Below are 23,198 nucleotides of genomic sequence, written 5' to 3' on the forward strand. Positions count from 1 at the left end.
GCTTTCTCATTGGGTTCCTTTGACTTCAGTCTTGCCCTTCTTATCTGTTCTCCAAAAGCAGCTTGAGTATTCTTCCAAAACACAGGGTCATTCTTTTCCTTAAGAGTCTACAGGAATTTCCCCTTGCCATTGAAACACCATCCAAAGCCCTGACTTGGTGGATGAAGACCCCATGGTGGGCTCCCACCCCATCCTCCTGCTCTCTGCGGGGCAGCACTGAAATCCTTTTCTCCTAAATCTCCCTCATCTCTGTGTGCTCATTTGTGTCATATACTTTTCCTAGAACAGGGTATCTCTTCTCTATGCTTCACTTACTCTTCCTTCTCCTTAATTATTTGTTCCTCAAGGAAACTTGCATTCTTCTACCAGATGCTGTATGTTCCTTTAGCATCACTGATACATGGATTTTTTTTTTTTTACATTTACCTGTGTGATTATTTGTCTTACTAATTGGAATATAAGTTCATTAGGGATCAGACCATTACTGAATTTTCCATTGTATTTCTGGCTTCTAGAATCTTGTCTTGATACAGAATGAATTTCCAAGAAATAGTTTGCTCAGTATGTGAATGAATGAGTACTTGGGTTTACAGATATGATGACATGGATAAAAAAGATCTATTTTAAGCACAAGTTTCTTAGGAGCTCAGGCCTGGGATTCAAAAATTATCTGAATCATACATGCACCCTAATGTTCACATGAGCACTATTTACAATAGCCAAGATACAAAAACAACCTTAATTTCCATCAATGGATAAAGAAGCTGTGGTATATTTATACAATGGAATACTATTCAGCCATAAAAAAGAATGAAATAATGCCATTTGCAGCAACACAGATGGACCTGGAGAATGCCATTCCAAGAGAAGTAAGCCAGAAAGAGAAATTCCATGATATTACTTATATGTAGAATCTTTGAAAAAAAAAAGGCACAATGAGCTTATTTATAAAACATAAATAATCTCACAGACATAGAAAACAAACTTATGTTTACCAGGGTGGAAAGGGGGTGGGAAGGGCTAAATCAGGAGTTTGAGATTTGCAGATACAAACTACTATATATAAAATAGATATACAACAAGTCTCATCTGTGTAGCATAGGGAACTATAGTCAATATCTTATAGTAACCTATAATGAAAAAGAATATGAAAAGGAATATATGTATGTATATGTATGACTGAAACATGATGCTGTGCATCAGAAGCTGACACAACATTGTAAACTGACTGTACCTCAATTAAAAAAAAATTACCTAAATCAATCTGATAAACTCTGTTGCTTTGGCAAAAACCATGACCCTGTTGCTCTTGAAAACTCGTCTTCTACCATGAACACCTGGAGTTTCAGAAATTTTCTCTCTCCACTTTCCCATACCCAGATTAAAGTTATTGCAAGAAGTAAACAAGTCAACATAGGCACTGTTTTAATCATTTTTCATCCAATGTTCCTCAAAATTTTTTTCCTAAATGAAAAATGTGAGAGTATGTATAGTGAAGACTGTTGCAGAATAATACAAAGTATTACCTTCAAACTCATCATCCAACCCAAAGTAGAACTAGAACATCACCAGGAGTTATTTACTTTTTAGGCTCTTCTTCTTCTAACGAAACTATCGATAGAATTCAATTTATCTTATTTATGTTACCCTGCGTCACCCAATCTCCATTATAGTCCCCAAGGCTTTTGCACATCTCCTCTCAGTATTCACTGATCATGAAGTCATTCCAAAAGTTATGTCAGAGAAATTGCTCAATTCCAAAATTACTCTGAGAACCGTGTAGGGCATAAAACAGGTGTGAGAGATAATTCTTACCTTCCAGGAGTTGATTGTGTAGAGAAAAGAGATTTAACACATATGAAACCCCTGGAGGATGACTGAATACTCAACACATGATATTGACTAGAGAGGTTAACGAAAATTCCAAGAAGGAAACAGTTACCGTGGATCGGAAGAGCTTGGGAAAGCTTTATGGAAGAGGATAAACAATGAGGGAACATATTTAAATATGGGCATTTGGAGAGAAGAGAAATCCACTTAGGAAGGGAAGAAGTGTATTTGGTAGTAGTTGAGTACTACTGTTTGTTTGGTTTTTTTTGATTGATTGATTGATTGATTTCTGCTAATAATTTTTTCCCCACTTCTTCTGGTACTGGTGCTGTTCTTTCTTGGTGTTGAAATGCCCATTCCCCAATTCATCAGGTTCTGAAGGGACTGCCAATAGCCACATTTTAAATACAACCTTTCTGCCCAAGGACTTGATCCACGTGTAACGCCCCCTACCCCTGGTGACAGTGGTTAGCTCCAGGATGTGACATGAGGCAGGCTAATTCTATTCCTTCTTTAGGGTTTCATATGTAACTGCTTGAAGAGAACATTTCCCTTTTCTGTGAAGTCACTGCTGGTAACATGTAAGCCCGAAGCTGTCTCTGTCCCCACTGTTTCTTCCTTTTGCTGTCTGGAGGAAGTTGGTCTTCAGCTGGGGTAAATAAGAACCACACAGAGGAGGAGGAGGAGAGAGAGACACGCATGGCTTGAGTCTCTGGAGACCCGAGGCCATCTGTGACCCGGGTTTTCTATCTCTGTGGCTGACACCTCCCTCTCTTGCTTAAGCTCATTTAAAGTGGTTTCAGTCAATTTCAGCGTAGAGGAGACCTGAGGGTGGATGTGGGGAGAGAAGAGAAGTGGAGAGAAGAGGATGCTGGTAACGAGAATGAAGACCTCAATCAAAGCAGCATCTGGAGGAAGAAGTGACAGGACTTGGTTGGAGATCAGATATATCTGATGCAGAAGAAAACTTGTCAAAAACTGGAAATTCAGGGGCTTTGTGAACTCACTGGCGGAAGTCGGGGTAGCTGGGATGAGGAAGTGGGCTTGAAGGGAAACAATAGTCAAATCGTGACATCTGAGTTCCTGGTAAGGCTGGGACTTGGTCGGTCTACGGTTTTAGTGGGAGGACCTTCCCCATGCTGGCAGGGCAGCGTGAAATGCCAGGAAAGTGATCTGATCATGCTTTGTGTCAGCGCTCAGGAGAATGTGACAGAAAACTGTAATTATGCTCCCCAAACTCAGCCTTTCCCACTCAAAGCTCAGGGGGACTTTGCAGCACAGAACAGTGGTTCCCAAAATGTGGTCTCTGGATGAGTAAGCTCTGCATCACCTGGGAACATGTTAGAAATGCAGCTCGTGGACCCACCCCCAGAGGGAGGGAGTCAGAAATCCTGGGAGTGGGTGCAGTGACCTGTGTCTGAACAGCCCTGGAGCAGATGCTGAAATCCACCAAGCATTGGGAACTGGAGAGTTTCCTTTACACGTGGTTCCAAGGAGGGGAGGTCACCCTCCACCGAGTGCCAGGATTTCACACAGGAAGAATGACTCCCTCCGGAAAAATTCATTTTCCCCAAGTCAATTCATTCAAACACTGCTGAGTATGTGCTGTCTTCCAGGCGCTGTCCCAGGTACTTTGTGGGAACAGATCAGTAGACACATCTGATATCATCAACCACAAAAATACCTCTAAGTTAGCAATTAAAAATGACACTGCAGACGTGAAGGGGAGCTGAGCATTGCTTAGGGAATCATGAAGGTTTCCCTGAAGAAGTGACGTTTCAATCGAAAGAATGACTAGGAGTTAGTCCGGTGAAGGGCAGAGTGGGGGGTGGGGAGAGATTCTAGGCCCTGAAAGGGACAGGCCTGGCACTTCCAGAGCACTGGAGAGAGAACAGCAATGAATAGGTCATTGTTAATGATGGTGTTGTAAATAATGCTGCTGTGAACACTGGGGTGCATGGAACTTTTCAAATCGGTGTCTTTTTTTTTTTTTTGTCTTTTCCTGGATATATATCCAGGAGGGGAATTGCTGGGTCACATGGTAGTTAGCTCTAGTTTTAGTTTTTTTGAGAATGTTTATAGCAGAATTATTTACAATTGCCAAGACATGGAAGCAACCCTGGTGGCCAGCCACAGATGAATCAATAAAGAAGTGGTATATATATATATATATATATATATATATATATATATACACACACACACACACACACACACACACACACACACACAATGGAATACTACTCAGCTATGAAAAATGAAAACGTGCCATTTGTAACAATATGAATAGACTTGGAGAGTATTATGCTAAGTGAAATAAGTCAGAGAGAGAAAGACAAATACTGTCTGATACCACTTGTATGTGGAATCTTAAAAATAAAACAAATGAGTGAATATAACAAAAAAGAAACAGACTCACAGGTATAGAGAACAAACTAGTGGTTACCAGTGGGAAGTGGGAAGTGGGAAGAGGGAGGGACAAGACAGGGGTGGGGAAGTGAGAGGCACAAACTACTGGGAGCAAGAGAGACTACAAGGATGTATTGTACAACATGGGAATATAGCCAATATTTTGTAATAACTGTAAATGGAAAGTAACCTTTAAAAATTGTATAAACATTTAAACAAATGTTTTAAAAAATAACAGTGTTAAAGCCTGGGAGGCAGTTCCGATAGACAGATGATGTAGAGCCTTGTAAATCATAGTAAAGACTTTGAACTTGTCTCTGACAGCAACTAAGAGGCTACCGAAAAGTTTCAAGTGTGAGCTAATATGATCTAACTCATTGTTTTAATGTAAATTTTCTCAAAAAAAAGAAAAAGGCAAAGCTTTTCCCACTCTGCAAGTGTGGGTGTGATGGCATGATGGTTTAAGTTAAATTCCAGGTTACAATGTATTTTCTCTGCGGAGGCATTGATAAGGTGGGAAGGAGGGCAGAGTTTCCCTGTGGGACAAATGCCAGGAACAGAAAAGGAAGAAGGACTCAGGAGCTGCTTCTGCTTTGCGGCTGTGGCTGTGTCCTGCCTAGGCCAGTCTGAAGCAGCAGGAGTGCCTTTCACAGGCGATCGCTGCTTCTCTGGCAGGTCACCTTCCTCCCCTACAGGGGGGCCCCTGGTGCTCAGCCTGGGGCTTTTTCCCTACATGTGATCTCACATAGAGATTTCATCCACTTTCAGGCATCACGGTCACCTCCCTGAGAACGGTGCCCACCTCGACATGCCCTCCCTGGCCTTGAGAAGATTCTCGCTTTTAAGTGCCACTGCCCTGTGTCTGTATATCATGTTACTGACCATTGCAAAGACAGCTGTTCACTGTCGGTCTGTGTATAGATGAGTAATGCTGGAAAAATCACCCAGGCCCAGCCTTGCCTGCTCTCCCAGGCTTCAGTAACGTGACTCACACTGTCCGCTGAACAGCTGACCCTGGGACATCACGGTCACTGCAAACAGCCTGCCTGTAATTGAACTCATTATGCCTTTCCCAAACAAACTGACCTCTGACCGGCCTCCTCCGCCTTTGTCAGTCACATCAGCTTTCCCTGCCTTCCAAGCTCCAAGGTCTGGTGTCATTCCTGACCCCTCTGTCTGGTGCCCTCACCAATTCCAGCACTACGATTGCCCCCGCTCACCGGGGAGCGTCATCCGAGGGGGATGCCCGAAGGCCACCGGTTCCTCCCTTTGAGTCCCCTGCAGCATCCTCACCCCCTCAGCCTATGGAAGGAGGCTTCACCACATCGCAACACCTTCTCCTAAGTCTAGGATCTTTCCCAGTATCCCTTCAGGGACGCTGTGACTGCTCTGTGTATGTGATCCTTCATCAAGCGTGCTTCGTTTAGCAAAGGCTGTTCTGTAGTATTTTTTGCAGCGGAATCTTCTTTTTTTTCCTTACAGGAATGTTAGAGAACCCCAACTTTCCGGTGGAAGATGCGCTAACAGGAACACAAGCGCCCTGATCCGCCCTCAGCCGTGGGGCAGCCTCCTTGGTACCCAGCAAGGCGGTTTGAAAACAGATGCACAGAACAGAGCTAAGCTCCCTGGAAGAATGTGCATGTGCTCTGCACCACGTCATGGAAAAAAAATTCCCGTTATCGTCAATCTATGCAAACCTTCCACCCTCGTCACACGAGTTCGCACAGAAGCCTCAGGCGCGCCGAGCCATTCCCTTGTCCTTGTCTCGGCCCTGAGCTCCTGGAAGCCAGCCGGGCATCTCTGCCAGACTAACTTCTCCTCTCTCAGCCCCGATCCCAGCTCTTCAGCGGTTCCTGGATTGCGTGCCTCTCGGTACCTTTTCTTTCCTCAAATTCCTGCGGTATTCCTCTCTTTAAACTCACCCTGTACTATCTTGAACTTTCATCTTTTCAAGCATACGTTCGATTGCTCCCACTCGATTCTAGGCCGTTTAAGGGAAGACTCAAGTCTTTGTCACTTTTTATCTTCAGCAGCTGGTATAATACGCAACCTGGAGGATTTGCTTCATGGGTATATTTGGATGATAACGCACAGCAAGAAATGGTAACTGCAGGCCCATTGATCTCACTTTCGTTAATAGAAGTCTAAGCGAAATATTCCATCTTTCAAAATGTTCCTCCAGAGTAGCGCTTTTAGGAGAAACAGTCACTTCGGCTTTAATTACAGGCACTGCTTTTACCTCCAATTACCGTTAACGTCTCCAACTCGTTTCTTCGACTGTCTTTCATTCAGTTAATGTTGGAGTAGCTTTGGGGGAATAACAACAGATGTTTGCAAGTGGGGAGTTCTTAGTCGAGGCCAGAAATAGTGCAGCATTCCATCCCCCAACATTTAGCAAAGCCACGCTTGAACCATATTCAAAAGACTACAAGAAACTAACTTGCATTAGTATAGAAGTCAAATGGGGTCACTTCTCTTTTAAGTCCCTTCACATGCTTACCTGGCCCACCCCACCTCTCCGCCCTAATCTCCACCACCCACCCTGCTCACCACACCCTGGCCACCACCCAGATGTGGGTCTGGGTACCCGGACCTCGGTGGCACACTGGCTGGACCGCCTCGTCTGTTTCTCCTTGATCAATTCCTGCCAGCCTTGACCCTCAGTCAGCTTGTCATTTTCTTCCTTTTTTTCTTTTTAATCTCTTTTTTGTGTGTCTTTTTTTTTTTTGGACGGGGGTAGGTAATTAGGTTTATTTATTTACTTATTTATTTTAATGGAGGTCCTTGGGATTGAACCCAGGACCTCATGCATGCTATACTGAGCTATACCCTCCCCCAACAGCTTGTCATTTTCTTAAGAGAATTCTTTTCTGATTCCCTACCACAGGTACCCCTTCTTCATTGTACATTCTTCCATTCCTCCTCACCATTGTAATCGTGTATTAACTGTGAAGTTGTTTTGTGTCCCTGGCCCCCATTAGACTGTAAGCTCTCAGATCTCAGAAACCATATACACTTTCAGCTGTAATAGTTTCAAACAAAGCTTGAGGCCTCATGAATGCTTGAGTGAATAACTAAATGTGCATTTTATAAATGACCATCTCCTAAAACTTTCAGAGAAACAAACCATTAGAATATTATTTCCATCCAGACCTGATGGACGTAGGAAGCTTTCTCTGGGTCATGTGATTCACATGCAACACACAGACTTGTTTTATAAAAGAACTTCAACTTTCATAAAAAACAAGCCCCCCCACCCCTCAAACCACGCATTATGCCATGTGAACTTCACTGGCCCCCAAACAGAATCCACACAACTGAAATGACAATGGATAATATGAAAATGTGAAAGCCTTGTTTTGTTCAAAGTGATCTCACTTGTGCATCCCAGCCTGGATAGTCACAGCAGTCTTTTAAACATGAAGTTAATTTGGAAAATGCACACAGCTGAGTCAAAAAATGCACGCAAGCAGCCTCAAAGCCACGCCGAACTCTTTGAGGACACGATGATCACCAAAGTTAATGTGGTCTCCTTCCCTGGGGGCTCCAGCAACCCCACTGGTATGGCTGTGACCTGTTTCTGTGTCCTTTTAGTCTCCAATTACCCTGCTGAGTCAGACAACTGGAGAACAAATTAGCACCAACTGCAGAGATTTTTTTTCTGATACAAAAAAAAAAAATCTGACCTTAAAACGTCCAAGTGTCTACTATCCTCTGCCAGGGTGCTAACAGTTCATCAAATGTGCACTGAAGAGTCTAAGGGTGACACTAAGTGACACTGGCTTGTCACTCCCTTGGCCAGCATAAATCCTTATGAAATTAAAAGGAGGAAGAGGGGGAATCTAATTCTAATCTGGAACAGCTTTCAATCCCCTCCTCCCAGATACCTCTGCATCCTTCTTCTCCTCCCCTTTTCTCCTTGAATCACCTTGCATCCAATCAGACCAAGAACAGTATGAATAAATGCTATGTTGGAGGGCAGGTGACACACACACATAACTATGTCCATCTATCTGGACGGCACCACGTCTCTCTCTGCAGTGACTGACCTGCACGTTTCTAAATCCTCAGACCCGTCCTGGTGGGCGGTGGGAGGCTTCTGGGCAGGGTTATTCACCTGGGACCCAGCATCGTCCACAAACTTGCCCCCTTCTTTCGCTGCTGGTGTTTCAGGGCTGGAATCTGTCTCTGAAAACCTTTTCTTGATTGTTTCACTTTGCCCAAGACCAGGCAGGCGCTGACGACCCCGGTGGCGGGACCTGCCTTTGCTTTCCTCGTGGCTCCTTGAGGGTCTCTTCATCTCGGAGGCCCCTCCCAGCAGGGAAGGACCGCATTCTTGGTACCTGGTGCCTTCTCCCCTGCGGAGACTTAAGGAGCTCTCCCCCTCCGTCAGCCGGGCTGGCGCCTGACCCTGGGATCCCACATCTCCTGGCTCAATTCCACCAGCAGCAGAGGACTCATCCAAGTTGCCACTTTGTTTGTTTCTAATTCTCCTCCTCCTTCGTGCCAGGCGGAACTTCACTTGGGCTGCTCTCTTCGCCTGGATCCAGTGACTCTCGTCTGCGGTGCTGGAGTCTGACGAATCTGTGTCGGTCTCCCTCCCTCGAGGGCTGGAGATCTGGAGGTGAACATCCTTTCTCCTCCCTGTGGCTCGTTCTTCTGCACACTCGTGTCTGTCCGCCACCCTCCTCCTCCTCCTCCTCAGCCTCCGTTTGACTGATTTGTGACCAGACTCCTTCCTAGCAGGGCCCAGCACCGTGACAGGGGTGCTTTGCTCAAAGGCCGCTTCTGACAAGTCATGTAAGACGGCAGATCTAGACAAAGCGGCGGGCGAAGGATGGGAGACGGGAGTGGAGAGGAAAGCCACGGGAAAACAGAGAGAGAGAGTGATGAAAACGAACGCGTGGACCCGAAGGTGGTTCAGCAAAGATCGAATGAGGGAAATGCACTACAGGCAAAAATTACGCTGGCGTAAAACATCCCTGGACAAATGTACAGCAGAAGCAAGAACCACACACGGTCTGAATCTCCGACAAGAACACGCAACACTGGTCTAGAAAAAACACTGAACAGGGTCATCCGCTGAGCACTTACCTGCAGATGTCCTGAGTGGATGGACAGACGGACAACCGTGACTGGCTCCTGGGAGCTGTCCCTGTCGTTGGGCTGCTGGCCTGGAGAAACAAGTTAGATAATTTGGCATCTTGGTTAAGGTAATACATGGTCGAGATCTTGCTTTTTTTCCACATGTTTAAAAAGTTACAACAAACGCGACTGTCGGTCATGTTGCTTGTAAGGCAGCTCATCGAATGTAGGAAGTCAGAGGGCTCGTTTTGCAAAAGTAAAACTTTTTTGAGGAACTTGGACCAGCTGAGAGGCTGTGCCGCTTGGCTGTTGCTTCATTTGTGAGAGAGGAAGATGATTCCACAAGTTTCTATTCTATTTACTGTAAACTTTTGAGTGGAATGGCTCAACTTGCCTTGGAGACAAATGGGTGACACTTGAATATCCTATGATAGAAAGGACTTAATGGCTATTTTTGTGACAAAGATGATGATATTCTGGGAGGTCTGAATAATCAAGTAGCCATTAGGTGGCTGGAAACTGCCTGGAGTTACATGAAGTCACCTTAAGGCCCCATGAGATGACATATCTTTAAAATGTTGTATTGTTCAAAAGCCTACAGTTGTCATTATTATTATGATTTCATCATTGAATCTAATAAAATCTATCCATCACAGCATTATTGAACTTCTGTATCTTTTAACCTCATGACCACGTTGAGCCTGAGAAAAAGAGAGCCTGAACTTATGGAGATGGTTGGCACAGATTTAAGCACATTTTATGAAACTCCCACCTTTGAAACACAGCATTTTTGTCACTGTTTTGACTTCTCTACCTGTTGCATTTAGCATAGACGATGATGGCAAATCAAAAGCTACACTGAATTAAGAGTTTACTGTGTGCCAATCACTGTGCTGCGTGGTTTATCTACTGTATTTAATTCTCACAATCTCACAAGTGGGAAATAATAATAATAAACAGCTTTGAGTAATTATTATGTGCCAATCACTGTTCTAAGTAATTTTCACACGTTCATTCATTAATGTTCACAAGAAACATGTGGCAAATACTAGGATTATTTCCATGTTGCAGATGGGAAACTGGGAACTGGTGCTGCTCCTTACTAGTGGGTAATAGAGCAGAGCTTTAGGTGAGAAATCCTGCTTTTCCATCTGTTTTCATCCTCCCTAGCAAGGTACCCACCCCTACCCCTTTACACAGCAGAAATTGAGGGAGTACCAGGTCCAGACTGAGGCCAGTCTAACTGCACAGATAAAACTTCTACCAAGAAAATAACAGAAAAGGTGAAAAGATTCACCCCAAATGTCAAAGTAGTTCTAAAAATCCTCATATTAAAGATACATGCATCACTGGGATATTGTGCTGTATACCAGAAATCAGCACATTGTAACTGACTATATTTCAACTAAGAAAAATGTTGAAAAAAGATTTACACACAGAAATCAAAAACAAGAAAATAAACCGCAAAACCCACATACATGTGGAGGCCAAGCAATATGCTACTAAACAACCAATGGGTACCTAAAGAAATTAAAGAAGAAATAAAAAATACCTGAAAATGAAAACACAATGATCCAAATTTTGTAGGACTCAGCAAAAGCAGTTCTACAAGGTAAGTTTATAGCAATAAAAGCTAACCTCGGGAAATAAGAAAAATCTCAAACAACCTATTCTTATACCTAAAAGAACTAGAAAAAGAAGAATAAACAAAACCCAAATTTAGTAGAAGGAAAGATATAAAGATCAGAGAAGAAATAAATGAAATGCAGAATAAAAAAAATAGAAAAGATCAATGAAACTAAGAGCTGGTTCTTCAAAAAGATAAAGAAAATTGATAAACTTTTAGCCACACTCATCAAGAACAAAAAAGAGAGGGTCCAAATCAATAAAATCAGAAATGAAAAAGAAGTTACAACCAGCAGCACAGAAATACAAAAGATCGTAAGAGACTACGACAAGCAACTATACCGCAATAAAATGGACAACCTAGAAGAAATGGTCAAATCCTTAGAAATGCAGAATCTTCCCAGACTTAATCAGGAAGAAATAGAAAATATGAACAGACTAATTACCAGTGATGAAATTGAATCAGTAGTAAAAAAAACAAACTTCCCAACAAACAAAAGTCTAGAACCAGAGGGCTTCACAGGTGAACTCTACCAAACATTTAAAGAAGAGGTCAAACTATTTCAAAAAGTTGCTGAGGAAGGAGTGCTTCTGAACTCATTCTGAGGCCACCATCATCCTGATACCAAAACAAGAGAAATATATCACAAAAAAAGAATATTACAGGACAAAATCACTATTGAATATGGATGCAAAAACTTAAACAAAATATTAGCAAATCAAATTCAACAATACATTAAAAGTATCATACACCACGATCAAGTGGGATTTATCCCAGAGATGCAAGGATTTTTCAATATTGGCAAATAAATAAATGTGATACACCACATTAACAAACTGAAGAATAAAAACCATTCAATCATCTCAATAGATACAAAAAAGGCTTTTGACAAAATCCAACATCCATTCATGACAAAAACTCTCCAGTAAGTGGGCATAGATGGAACATACCTCAACATAATAAAGGCATATATGATAAACTCACAGCTAACATCATATTCAATGATGAAAAGCTGAAAGTATTTCCTCCAAGATCAGGAACAAGACAAGGATGCCCACTCTTGCCACTTTTATTCAACATAGTTTTGGAAATCCTAGCCACAGCACTTAGATAAGAAAAAGAAATAAAAGGAGTACAAATTGGAAAAGAGGTAAAACTGTTCACTGTTTGCAGATGACATGATACTTACACACAGAAAATCCTAAAGAGGCTACCAGAAAACCACTAGAGCTCATCAATGAATTCAGTAAAGTTTCAGGATCCAAAATTAAAATACAGAAATCTGTTGCATTTCTATACTAACAACAAAATATCAGAGAGAGAAATTAAGGGAACAATCCAATTTACCATCACATCAAAAAGAATAAAATACCTGATTGGAAGAATCAATATTGTTGAAATGGACATATTACCCAAGGCAATCGACAGATTCAGTGCAATTCCTGTCACAATATCAAGGGTATTTTTCACAGAAACTGGAACAAATAATTTTAAAATTTGTATGGGAACACAAAAGACTCCAAATAGCCAAAACAATCTTGAGTAAGAAGAATGGAGCTGGAGGAATTATGGTCCCTGACTTCATACTATACTCCAAAGCTACAGTAATCAAAACAGTATGGTATTGGCACAAACACAGACAAGTAGATCAATGGAACAGGGTAGAAAGCCCAGAAATAAACCCATGCACTTGTGGTCAATTAATCTACAACAAAGGAGGCAGGAATATACAACAGAGAAAAGACAGCCTCTTCAATCAGTGGTGCTGGGAAAACTGGACAGCTACATGTAAAAGAATGAAATTAGAACATATCCTCAAACCATATACAAATATAAACTCAAAATGAATTAAAAACCAAAATGTAAGACAGAAACCATCAAACTCCTAGAGGAGAACATAGGCAGGACACTCTTTGACATAAATTGTAGCAATATTTTGGGAGATCTATCTCCTAAAGCAAAGAAAATAAAAGCAAAAATAAACAAATGGTGCTGCAACATGGATGGACTTGGAGATCATGATTCCAAGCAAAGTAAGCCAGAAAGAGAAAGAAAAATACCATATGATATCACTTCTATATGGAATCTAAAAGAAAGACACAAATGAACTTATTTACTAAACAGAAACAGATTCACAGACACAGAAAACAAACTTAAGGTTACTGGGGTGGGGGAGGGGAAGAGGATGGGAAAGGATAAATTGGGAGTTTGAGATTTGCAGATACTAACTACTATATATAAAATAGATAAACAGGTTTCTTCTCTATATCACAAGGAACTATATTCAATATCTTGTAGTAACTTATGACAAAGAACATAAAAATGAATAATGTATGTATATGCATGACTGAAACTTTATGCTGTACGCCAGAAATCGATATAACATTATAAACTGACTATACTTGAATTGAAAAAAAGAGTAAATCAAAAAGAAACAAGTGGGACCTAATTAAACTTGAAAGCTTTTGCACAGCAAAGGAAACCATGGACAAAATGAAAAGACAACTTTCTGAATGTGAGAAAATATTTGCAAATGATGTGACTGATAAGGGGATAATATCCAATATATATACAAATCAACATAAAAAAAAAACAAACAAACCCAACCTGACTTAAAAAATGGGCAGAAGAACTGAATAGACATTTTTCCAAGGAGGACATGCAGATGGCCAATAGGCACATGAGAAGAGGCACAACACTGCTAATCATCAGGGAAATGCAAATTAAAACTACAGTGAGATAACACCTCACACATGTCAGAATGGCCATCATCAAAAAAACACAAACGGCAAGTGTTGGCAAGGATGTGAAGAGGGAACCCTTGTGCACTGTTAGTGGGAATGCAAATTGGTTCAGCTACTGTGGAAAACAATATGGAAGTTTCTTAAAACACTAAAAGGACCCAGTAATTCCATTCCTAGGCAAATATCCAGAAAAAAAAAACACTACTTTGAAAAGATATATACATTCCAGTGTTCACAATAGCATTATTTACAATTGAGAAGTTATGGGAGCAACCTAAGTGTTCATCAATGGATGAATGGACAAAGAAGATGTGTGTACACACACACACACACAGAATACTACTCAGCCATAAAAAAGAATGAAATTTTGCCATTTGCAACAATGAATGGACTTGGAGGGTATTGTGCTTAGTGAAATAGAGAAAGACAAATACTGTCTGATATCACTTATACATGGGCTCTGAAAAATAAAAAAAAAAAACTAGTGAATATAACAAAAAAGAAAACAGACTCACAGATATAGAAAACAAACTAGTGGTTACCAGTGGGGAGAGGGAAGGGGGGAGGGAGAAGATAGGGGTAAGAGATTAAGAGATAACAAACTACTATGTATGGAATAAATAAGCTACAAGGATATACAGCACAACACAGGGAATATAACCAATCTTTTATAATAACCATAAATGGGTATAACCTTTAAAGATTGTGAATCACTATGTTTTACACCTGAAACATATAACACAGTATGTATCAAATATACTTCAATTTTAAAAAACTGAAAGAAAACAATATACACAGAAGATTGTGGGATCCAGAGGAAAAGAAACTAATTCTAACTCAAGAGGTCAGAAAACCTTCAAGAGGAAGCATAGAAGGCTGCATAATACTCCCACTCACCCCCACTTAAGTCACCCAAGATGTCAACATCCTAATCCCTGGAATTTGTGAGTATGTGTTCTGATAAACCAAAGGGGCTTTGCAGATGTGATTATGTTAAGGATCTGGAGACAGGGGAGATGATCCCGCATTACCTTGGTTGGTGGGCCCAGTGTACGTCATCAAGGGGGTTCTTCTAAGAGGGAGGCAGCAGAGTTAGAGTCGGAGAGAGAAGAGGCACAGATGGGAGCAGAGGTCAGAGAGGAGGGGAGATGCTATGCTTCTGCCTTTGTGTATATATATATATATATATATATATATATATATATATATGTATTTTTTTTTTAATTGAAGTACAGTCAGTTACAATGTGTCAATTTCTGGTGTAAGGCACAATGTCCCAGTCATACATATACATACATATATTTGTTTTCATATTTTTAAATGAAAGGTTATTATAAGATATTGAACATAGTTCCCTGTGCTGTATAAAAGAAACTTTTTAAAAAATCTATTTTTATATATGGTGGCTAACATTTGTAAATTTCAAACTCCCAAATTTATCCCTTCCCACTTCCTTTTCCCAGTAACCATGCTTGTTTACTAAGTCTGCTAAGTCTGCTTCTGCTTTGTAGATGAGTTCATAGTGTCCCTTTTTTTTTTAGATTCTACATATGAATGATATCATATTTTTTTTCTCTTTCTGGCTTACTTCCCTTAGAATGATGATCTCTAGGTCCATCCATGTTGCTACAAATGGCATTACTTTATTATTTTTTATGGCTGAGTAGTATTCTGTTGTATATATACACCACATCTTCTTTACCCAGTCATCTGTCGATGGACATTTAGGTTGTTTCCATGTCTTGACTATTGTATATAGTGCTGCTATGAACATTGGGGTGCATGTATCTTTTTGAATGAGAGTTCTCTCTGGATATATGCCCAGGAGTGGGAATGCTGAATCACATGGTAAGTCTATTTTTAGTCTTTTGAGGAATCTCCATACTGTTTCCCATAATGGCTGCACCATAATGCATTCCCACCAGCAGTGTAAGAGGGTTCCCTTTTCTCCACACCCTCTTCAGCTTCTCCCTTTGAAGAGGGAGGGTGAGGACCCAAGCCAAGGAATGCAGGTGGCATGTAGGAGCTGGAAAAGACCAGAAAACGAGCCTCCAGGAGGCACACGGTCCTGCTGACATGTGATCTGTAGCCCAGCGAGACCCACGTTTGACTTCTGACCTCTAGAACTAGAAGATGATACATTTGCATTGTTTCATGGCAACACGTTCATGGCAATTTGTTGAAGCAGTCATAGGAAACTAATACATGACATAACTCTTCAGTGAGTCTCAAAAGGAAAGGAGGAGTTATTAAAGCAGAGATTAAAAATATTCTAGGCAGAGGAAGCAGTGTGCTGAGAGCGAAGGCTGGCATCTTTACCGTGCTCCAACAGGGTGATCTGCAACTGCGTCCTTGTGACTTTTAATTTTCTTGGTCTTTTCTATCAATCCATGAATGCTGTGTCTTTTTAAAGTCTTTGAACATCATCTTTGGACACCAGTCCAATGTTCAGTGATCTCCTTGAGTATTTGTATTAGAACTCACTTGTTTCAAGTCTTCTAACCTAGATTAACTTCCTATATGGACCCATTGAACAGCATAGCTAGTTTTTGTAAAATACAAGCATTTCTGTACTCTAAGCCATAAGCAGTAAGTTTTGTTGGATTGTGTATGGTTTATTCCACTGAGGTTAGTAGAAAGCTCTGTATACAGCAGGCACTGAGTAAAGGCCACAATGTGATGTTTGCTACTCATCCTCTTTTTTTTTCATAATTTTTATTTTTAATTGAAGTGTAGTCAACTTACAATGTTAGTTTCAGGTGCACAGCAAAGTGATTCAGTTATACACATATATTTCAGATTCTTTTCCATTAAAACTCATTATGAGGAACTGAATCTAGTTCCCTGTGCTATACAGTAGGCCCTTGTTGTTTATCTATTTTATATACAGTAGTGTGTATCTATTTTAAAAAGGCAATGCAGCCCCAAAGCAACCTCCCATCATTGATGATGTGACTACGAGGGTGAACGACGAGCATCATCGTGGGTGTCCATGGCTACGTGATGGTGTGTTAAACCAATTCTATGAAGCCGCACAGGCAAAGATGCTGCAACAGACATCATCACAATAAACAAATTTTATAACCTCACAGTCTGGGCAAATGCTTGTTCTGCAATAGGAAAGTGATTTATCAATGAATAATGGCACAGAACATTAACAATGAGGCACCTTTTTCTCTGGAGAGATTTTTGGTCCACTGTGACCCTGAATCAAACAATGTTTAGGTCTATAATCTGGAAGTATTTTGAAGGGAACTGAAATCATTCCTTGTTGAGCCTCGAGTCTTCAGGTAACTCACATCCGATGTTACTTTATATGTGCTCAGTGAGCCGGTAGGCTACAGCTGCTAGCAGACGCTGCCCATGCCTCCCGGTACCCTAGGCTCTACTCGGGGTTCATCTGCACATGGACTGCTTCCCACCTGAGTGCCTGTGCCCCTCGAGTTCTCTGCCCTGGGGTTTCTCTGGTACTACATGCTTTGCTGGGCTGCACGCAGGCACCATCCGAGAGTACAGGGTAAGTTAAATTCCTGGGGACGACTCTCGGATTGGAGCGAGTGGATAAATGGACTTGCTTTAAATATCTACTCCATCCTACATTAGGTGCCTTCCTTCAGCAGATAAAAGCCCCAGCTCATCTATCCTTACAAGGGGCAGTTCCGAGGTGACTTCCAGAGTTTCTCAAAAGGTCCCAAGCGGACCATGGCTCCACATACTCTTTACTGGCTTTTCCCCCTTCTCTGTCTTACTTTGTCCACGCCTTGTGTGCTACCCGAGATCACCTCCCGGAAAAACTACCTGCGCCCAACGAAAACAGCATCTGTGTTGACTGGAATCTACTTGACATGCTAACTGATACACAGTTAACCTTAGCTGGTGTCACTTTTAACTCATTTGCTCAGCCTGCATGAATCAGGGATCTGAACCCTGGTGAGTTCTGGGAATAAGGAAACAGATGGCATCTGCCGGGGCTGCTTGTTCAGTGGAGAAGAGGTGTAAGCCAACAGGCAATCTGAGCAGTCTCGTGGACCCCGATCGCCTAGTAACGGGAGTTCTGATGAAGGAAGGGCCCCTAGTGTAGGATGGAGCAGCGATTTGTAATAAGGGTCCCAGAGCAGGGGATACCCCCCTCAAAAGGGTGGTGTGAGTAACGTGGGGGAGGGTGCAGATGCAGAAGAATGTGTAAGAGCAGAGTAGGGAGAATGTGGCTTGCTACGGGGACCACAGAAAGTCTGGTAATGGCTGGAGGGAAGGTGGTGAGTGAGACAGAAGTGATACAAACTCAGGAGAAAGGAGTAGAGGGAGGTCCTAGAGGCCATATTGAAATGTTTTGGGTTGTAGACTGAAAAAAATGGAAAATCACAAAGAGATACTCAGCAGAAAATGGAAATGATTAAAGGTGGGCATTCAGAGCTGACTTTGGTGGCTGAGAATTGGCAGGTCCGGGACTGACTGTCAGCAGGGAGAAGAATTAGGATTCAATACATCCAGGATACAGCGGGATCAAGAAAAGGGATCACTTGAGCAACACAATCCTAAGGTTGTTTTATTTTTAAATATGATAAAAATTATGTGAAAGATCAGCTGGAAAAAGTAACATGGGAAAACATCTAGGAAAATTCTTTAATAAAAGCTAAGTGAAACTAGGGGTTAGAGTACTTTAAGCAAATATCAAAATGTAGCGTGAATCTTTAGAAATAAGAATATGCAGGTGGAAAAGACAGACCATTAAAATAGAAATCTATCTATCCATTTATCTACCTATCTATCTATACCTTAGTGCATAATAAAGTTACATTTCAAATCAGTGGAACAATGCTGGTTATAAACAAACAGCATGGGGAAAATGACAAGCCATTTGGGAAAATGTGAAGCTTGATTCCTTCCTTAACATTTTCACTGAAGTTTAGGTAAATGAAAGATTTAAATATAGTAAAATAACCCATACAAGTATGAGAAGGAAACATAACTGAATGTGTTTATAATATCATGGAAGGGAATCCTTTTCTTAGAGGATGATGTGAAACAAAACATTCATATAAGAAAAGACACAGGAGCATAATTTAAACAATGAAAGCTTCTAATTTATAAAAAAGAAGCACATATACTTATACACCAACATTACCCCTGACAAAACTCAAAGCCATAAATAATGTCATATTTCATAACATATATGACAGCCAAACAGTAAATTTTCCTAGTATTCAGGGAGCCTTTACAAATCAAGAAAGAAAAGCTGATGGATCTTAGAGACAAAGGAGTGAAACAGACAGGCAGTTGACAGAGAATTCCACATTTGCAGAAGGAATTCCAAATGCCTTGTATAAAAAATGCTCAATCTCAACGACCAAAGAAATGCAGATTCTGTTAACAATGGGGTTGACTTTCACTTATCAGATCAGCGTATTCAAAAAAAAGACCGATAACACCCAGTGAATCTGAGGTGTGGCGACCAAGCATTGCCCTATATTGCTCAAGTAACTGCAAACCCGCACAACTTACCTGGAGGGCAATTTGGTAAACTATTAAAACAGAAAATGTCTATGCTAGTCAAGTCAGATACTCTATTCATAGGAATCAGTTTTGCTGAAACATTTACACAACTGCCCAGAGATATGTTCACTACAACAAGAACTGTTCATAGTTTGTAACAGCAAGACATCAGAAACAACCCAAATAAATGTTCGGTTATTTACAATGAAATACATAAGCCATTAAAAAGAATGAGATGCATGCACACCCAAAACGCCACACCCACATTTAAAGGATATACTTTCAAGGGAAAAGTCAAGTTTCAAAATTGTGGTATGATCTCATTTGGTCTCAAGCAGAAGTAATGCATGCTTTCATGAAGTATGTTACCATATGGCCAGGACACATTCGGAGGAATATGCATCCAACCACTGGCACTGATGATCTTTGTAAGGTGGGACTGTGAGAAAGGTTTATTTTTCAGGTTACCTACATCCATAATATTTGAAATCTTTAATTTTAATAAAAGTAAGAAGAGTGTTTTAATCCCATTAATGATGGTGTGATAAACGACTACTATGAATATCAAGAATCAGGATGGGTGGCTGTTTTCCTCCAACATTTAAGTGATAAAGTTGTTGGTTATTTAGCCTCTTTGAGCCCCACTTTCCCTCCTTCAATTAAGTGTAGTCAATACAACATCCACGGAAAAGGACTGTTAGGAAGAGAACGTGCAATCATTGATAGGACCACCGCTTTTTGATTGTCTCAGAGTTGTAACAGGACGCTGACCTTGAAACGTTAGGACCCTTTCTCTCCACAAATGACTCAGCGATATCCCCTCCTTCAGAAAGAAGACACGTAACAGTCTTAGGTCAATGGTTCTCAATTCTGGCTAAGAATCAGAATCACCAAGGAGGTTTTAAGGAAACAAACAAACAAACAAACAAACCAACCCCCTCCTCCTGGGCCTGATTCCAGAGCTTCTGAGGAATGAGACTCAGGGCATCGGACCTGACCGTCAGTTTTCTTAAAGCTGCCCTGGTGACTCCGTGTGCATCTGAAGAACCACTGGCTTAGTTCAAAGACACTACCCTATCTCCAATTTCATATTAGATTTTTTTCCCCTGAGGCCCTAGTGATAATATTCTTGATATTTTTGCTGAGAGAGAGAAAATATTTTATAAATACCCAAATCTTATCCACACAGAAGAGATCTTGGACTTCTGGTCATAGCTTCACCACAGTGGTGTAGGGAGATGAAGGGCATGAATTAAAGGACGTGTACAGTTTACAGGAAGAGGAATCCCACTCTGCTCACTACGACTTCCTTCTGAGGAGCTGGACAGGGAGAGGAGGACAAGGGGATGACATTCCAGGGTCCATCCCCTCCCACCGCTGTGGGGTGAACACCGTTTGGGGAGAGGGTGGGGGGCAGGGCAGGGCACGGGGTAGATTAACCAGGATATGCTTGGGGGAAAACCTACAGCCTGAAGCTCACTCTTTCCTTTCCCAGAAAGACTGCACATCTTGTCTTTCAGATCAGCTTCGGGGGGGATGGGGCCATGCCTAACACAGCACTTACATGGCAGGTAGAGTGACTGAGGTCAATGGACCTGAGCTGGTTCCCCCCATATCCCGTCTGCTGTGGGCTGAGCACCCAGAGGTCTCGTACTTCTGGGAGTGTGACACTGCTGGCCTGAGGAAGCAAGCAAGGGTCACCTGAGTCAAAGCTAAGGAGACTTTACAACAGAGGACCACAGAAAAGACCACCCAGGCAAGAGGCCTGGCAATGCCGGTGGAAAGCCCAAATGGCTTGGAAGGTCGGAGCCCTGCTTGACGGTCACCAGATCCACCAGCAGTGGTGGGTGCTTTAGCAGCAGGTCGGGTGCAGAAACTCTAAATGGAAGCCCTGCCCCAGTCTGTTCTGAAAATTAAAGAGAAACAAGAAGAAACGTTGAAGGGCTGAATGTGATGAAGTTTTGAATGGGTAGAAGCTGAGGTCTTTTTTTAAAAAAATAATCCAACATTTCCCACATCAGCAAGAGGAAACTGAGGGGACTGTAATTACTTTCAGACAGTCACATGATTCCCCACACTGCATGCTGAGGGCCATGCGGGATTCCTGAGAACCTGTGTGGCGAACGTCTCCACCACTGGCTGATGACCAGAATTTTTGATCTGAATTCCGCAGAGCTGAGAGAGGTATCTTCCGAAGGACAGGCCCAGTCACTTCCTTTGCCTTGTCAGAAGGCTTCAGTGGTTCCCGACTGTCTCATAAATTAAGTACAAGGGGACCAGCTTGGGGGATTCTCGGGCCTTTGGGTTTAGAATCCCATCTAATTTTCCAGTCTTAACTTCAGTTAGTCCTTTTAATTCCCAGGTTTCAGCAAAAATTAGGTTATTTTTATTATCAACTCTGTCCTATACTTTTATTTCTATGCCTTTCTCTACAGTGAAAACAAAAGCAAAAGCTTGGAATATTCCTCAAGGCCCACAGTTAATCTTCCCAGCTTTGTGCCAGCCATTTCCTTTGAACTCCAAAAGCCCTTTATAATGTCTCGTATGGTGTCCACCTTGCTCTAGCATTTATTTTAGCATCCGCATTCCTGTCTCACCATTTCCAGACTCACAATGTTCTACAGTCAGTCTTGTTTTTTGCTTCTGGACCAGATTGAGAAGAGAGGCCACATGTTGCTCGTCTGGGGAATCCTCATAGTGTCCTGTATACAGCAGGCACCTAATAAAGAGTTGTGGGGTTGAACTGAACTTGGTAACAGGTGCATGGAGGTGAGCTGAGCTTGGCCGTGGTTGGGCCCAGTTGAGCTGACCTTGGCAAATTAGGTCCTGATCGCAGTGGACAGCCACATCACAGGGAACCAAAAAGGAAGGGCCGTGCTCTCTGCAAAAGAGGCGCCTCTGCCCTGTCGCAAAACACATGACCCGAGGCCTAGGTTTTATCTAGGTCTTGGCACCCTTTCCATGGACTTTGGAATTAAAAAGCACATCAAATGCAAGGCACTTGTTCTGCTTTCTTTTAAAGACAGGGGTTTCTGTTAGGAAATGATACAGCTCTGTTGTGTACAGAGGAGTTATGTCTTTCAACAAATTTTAAGCTGGTGAGGTCTGTTTAAAAAGAAAACATGGTAAATCGAGGATAAAAATGAATTAAAATCTCTTAAATGCATGGCCCTACTCAGCATCAATGGATTGTTTTAATTCGCCAGTTGGTACATTATGAGAGCTTGGCTGTCCGTTCATTCCTCTAACAGGTACAAGATTGAGATGTCGTCGGGGAGGGAAAAATGGCAGTTGGCCGGATGAGCAGAATAATACGTCCTTTGAAACGAAGCATTCTTTGTAATGGGTGTTTATTTCAGATGATTACATTGTACAGCGCATCCGGATGGGAAAAACAAACAGAAGGCCAGCTGCATTAATCTGATCACAGTTATTTATATCGGCAGTCTAATTAAAGGCAGTAATTTCAAATTAGGTTTTCTGAGAAGCCATTTACAGGCAATACAAGGCAACCCGTCTCTGTGGCACCTAGGCCATGATCGTGCTCTGGGGGCAGTGCTCACTGCTGTCAATTGGCCTCGGCATTTCGAAAATTAATTATTGTTTCGAAAGATGCTAAGTGGTTGCTCTCTGCTGCCCTGACTGGTTCAGATGTATTCCACAAGGAGAGCCCGATGGATAATTTATGGATGGAACAAAGAATGAGCTTGCATAATCATTTACAAATCCCTTCTCGCAGTCAGTGTTCCATCAGTAATATCCTATGAAGACGATTCTAGAACCTCAGATGGGAAGTGATGTTGCAGAAGCTTCTTTTTTTTTAAAAAAAAAAAAGCCTCCTTTCATTTCACCAACAGTTCGTGAGTAACATGTTCAAGAATTTAGTATTAAATGAACTATCAAACTAGCTCCAGGGAACATAAATAGGTCAAAACTGTCTGAAAGACTCTTTGGTTGTGAAATGATATTTAATGGCCAAAAAAATAAAGTAAGTTTACAGAATGTTTTTA

At 41.7% G+C, this 23,198-nt stretch overlaps 1 protein-coding gene across 2 annotated transcripts in view; it reads right to left on the reverse strand.

Moving 5' to 3' along the window:
* The window catches only part of MARCHF1 (membrane associated ring-CH-type finger 1), a 383,069-nt gene that overhangs the window by 73,345 nt on the left and 286,526 nt on the right, over positions 1-23,198 (reverse strand). Inside the window, exons 4-5 of one of the 2 annotated variants that reach the window (XM_072975092.1) lie at positions 9,334-9,413; positions 8,289-9,053 (exon numbers count right to left, since the gene is read on the reverse strand). In XM_072975092.1, the coding sequence (XP_072831193.1) occupies positions 8,289-9,053; positions 9,334-9,413 (845 nt within the window). Of the gene's footprint in view, positions 1-8,288; positions 9,054-9,333; positions 9,546-23,198 lie in introns of those variants that run through there. The other variant, XM_072975095.1, reaches the window with a different exon arrangement.

This window comes from Vicugna pacos, chromosome 2 (assembly GCF_048564905.1).
Source record: "Vicugna pacos chromosome 2, VicPac4, whole genome shotgun sequence".
Lineage (NCBI taxonomy): Eukaryota > Metazoa > Chordata > Mammalia > Artiodactyla > Camelidae > Vicugna > Vicugna pacos.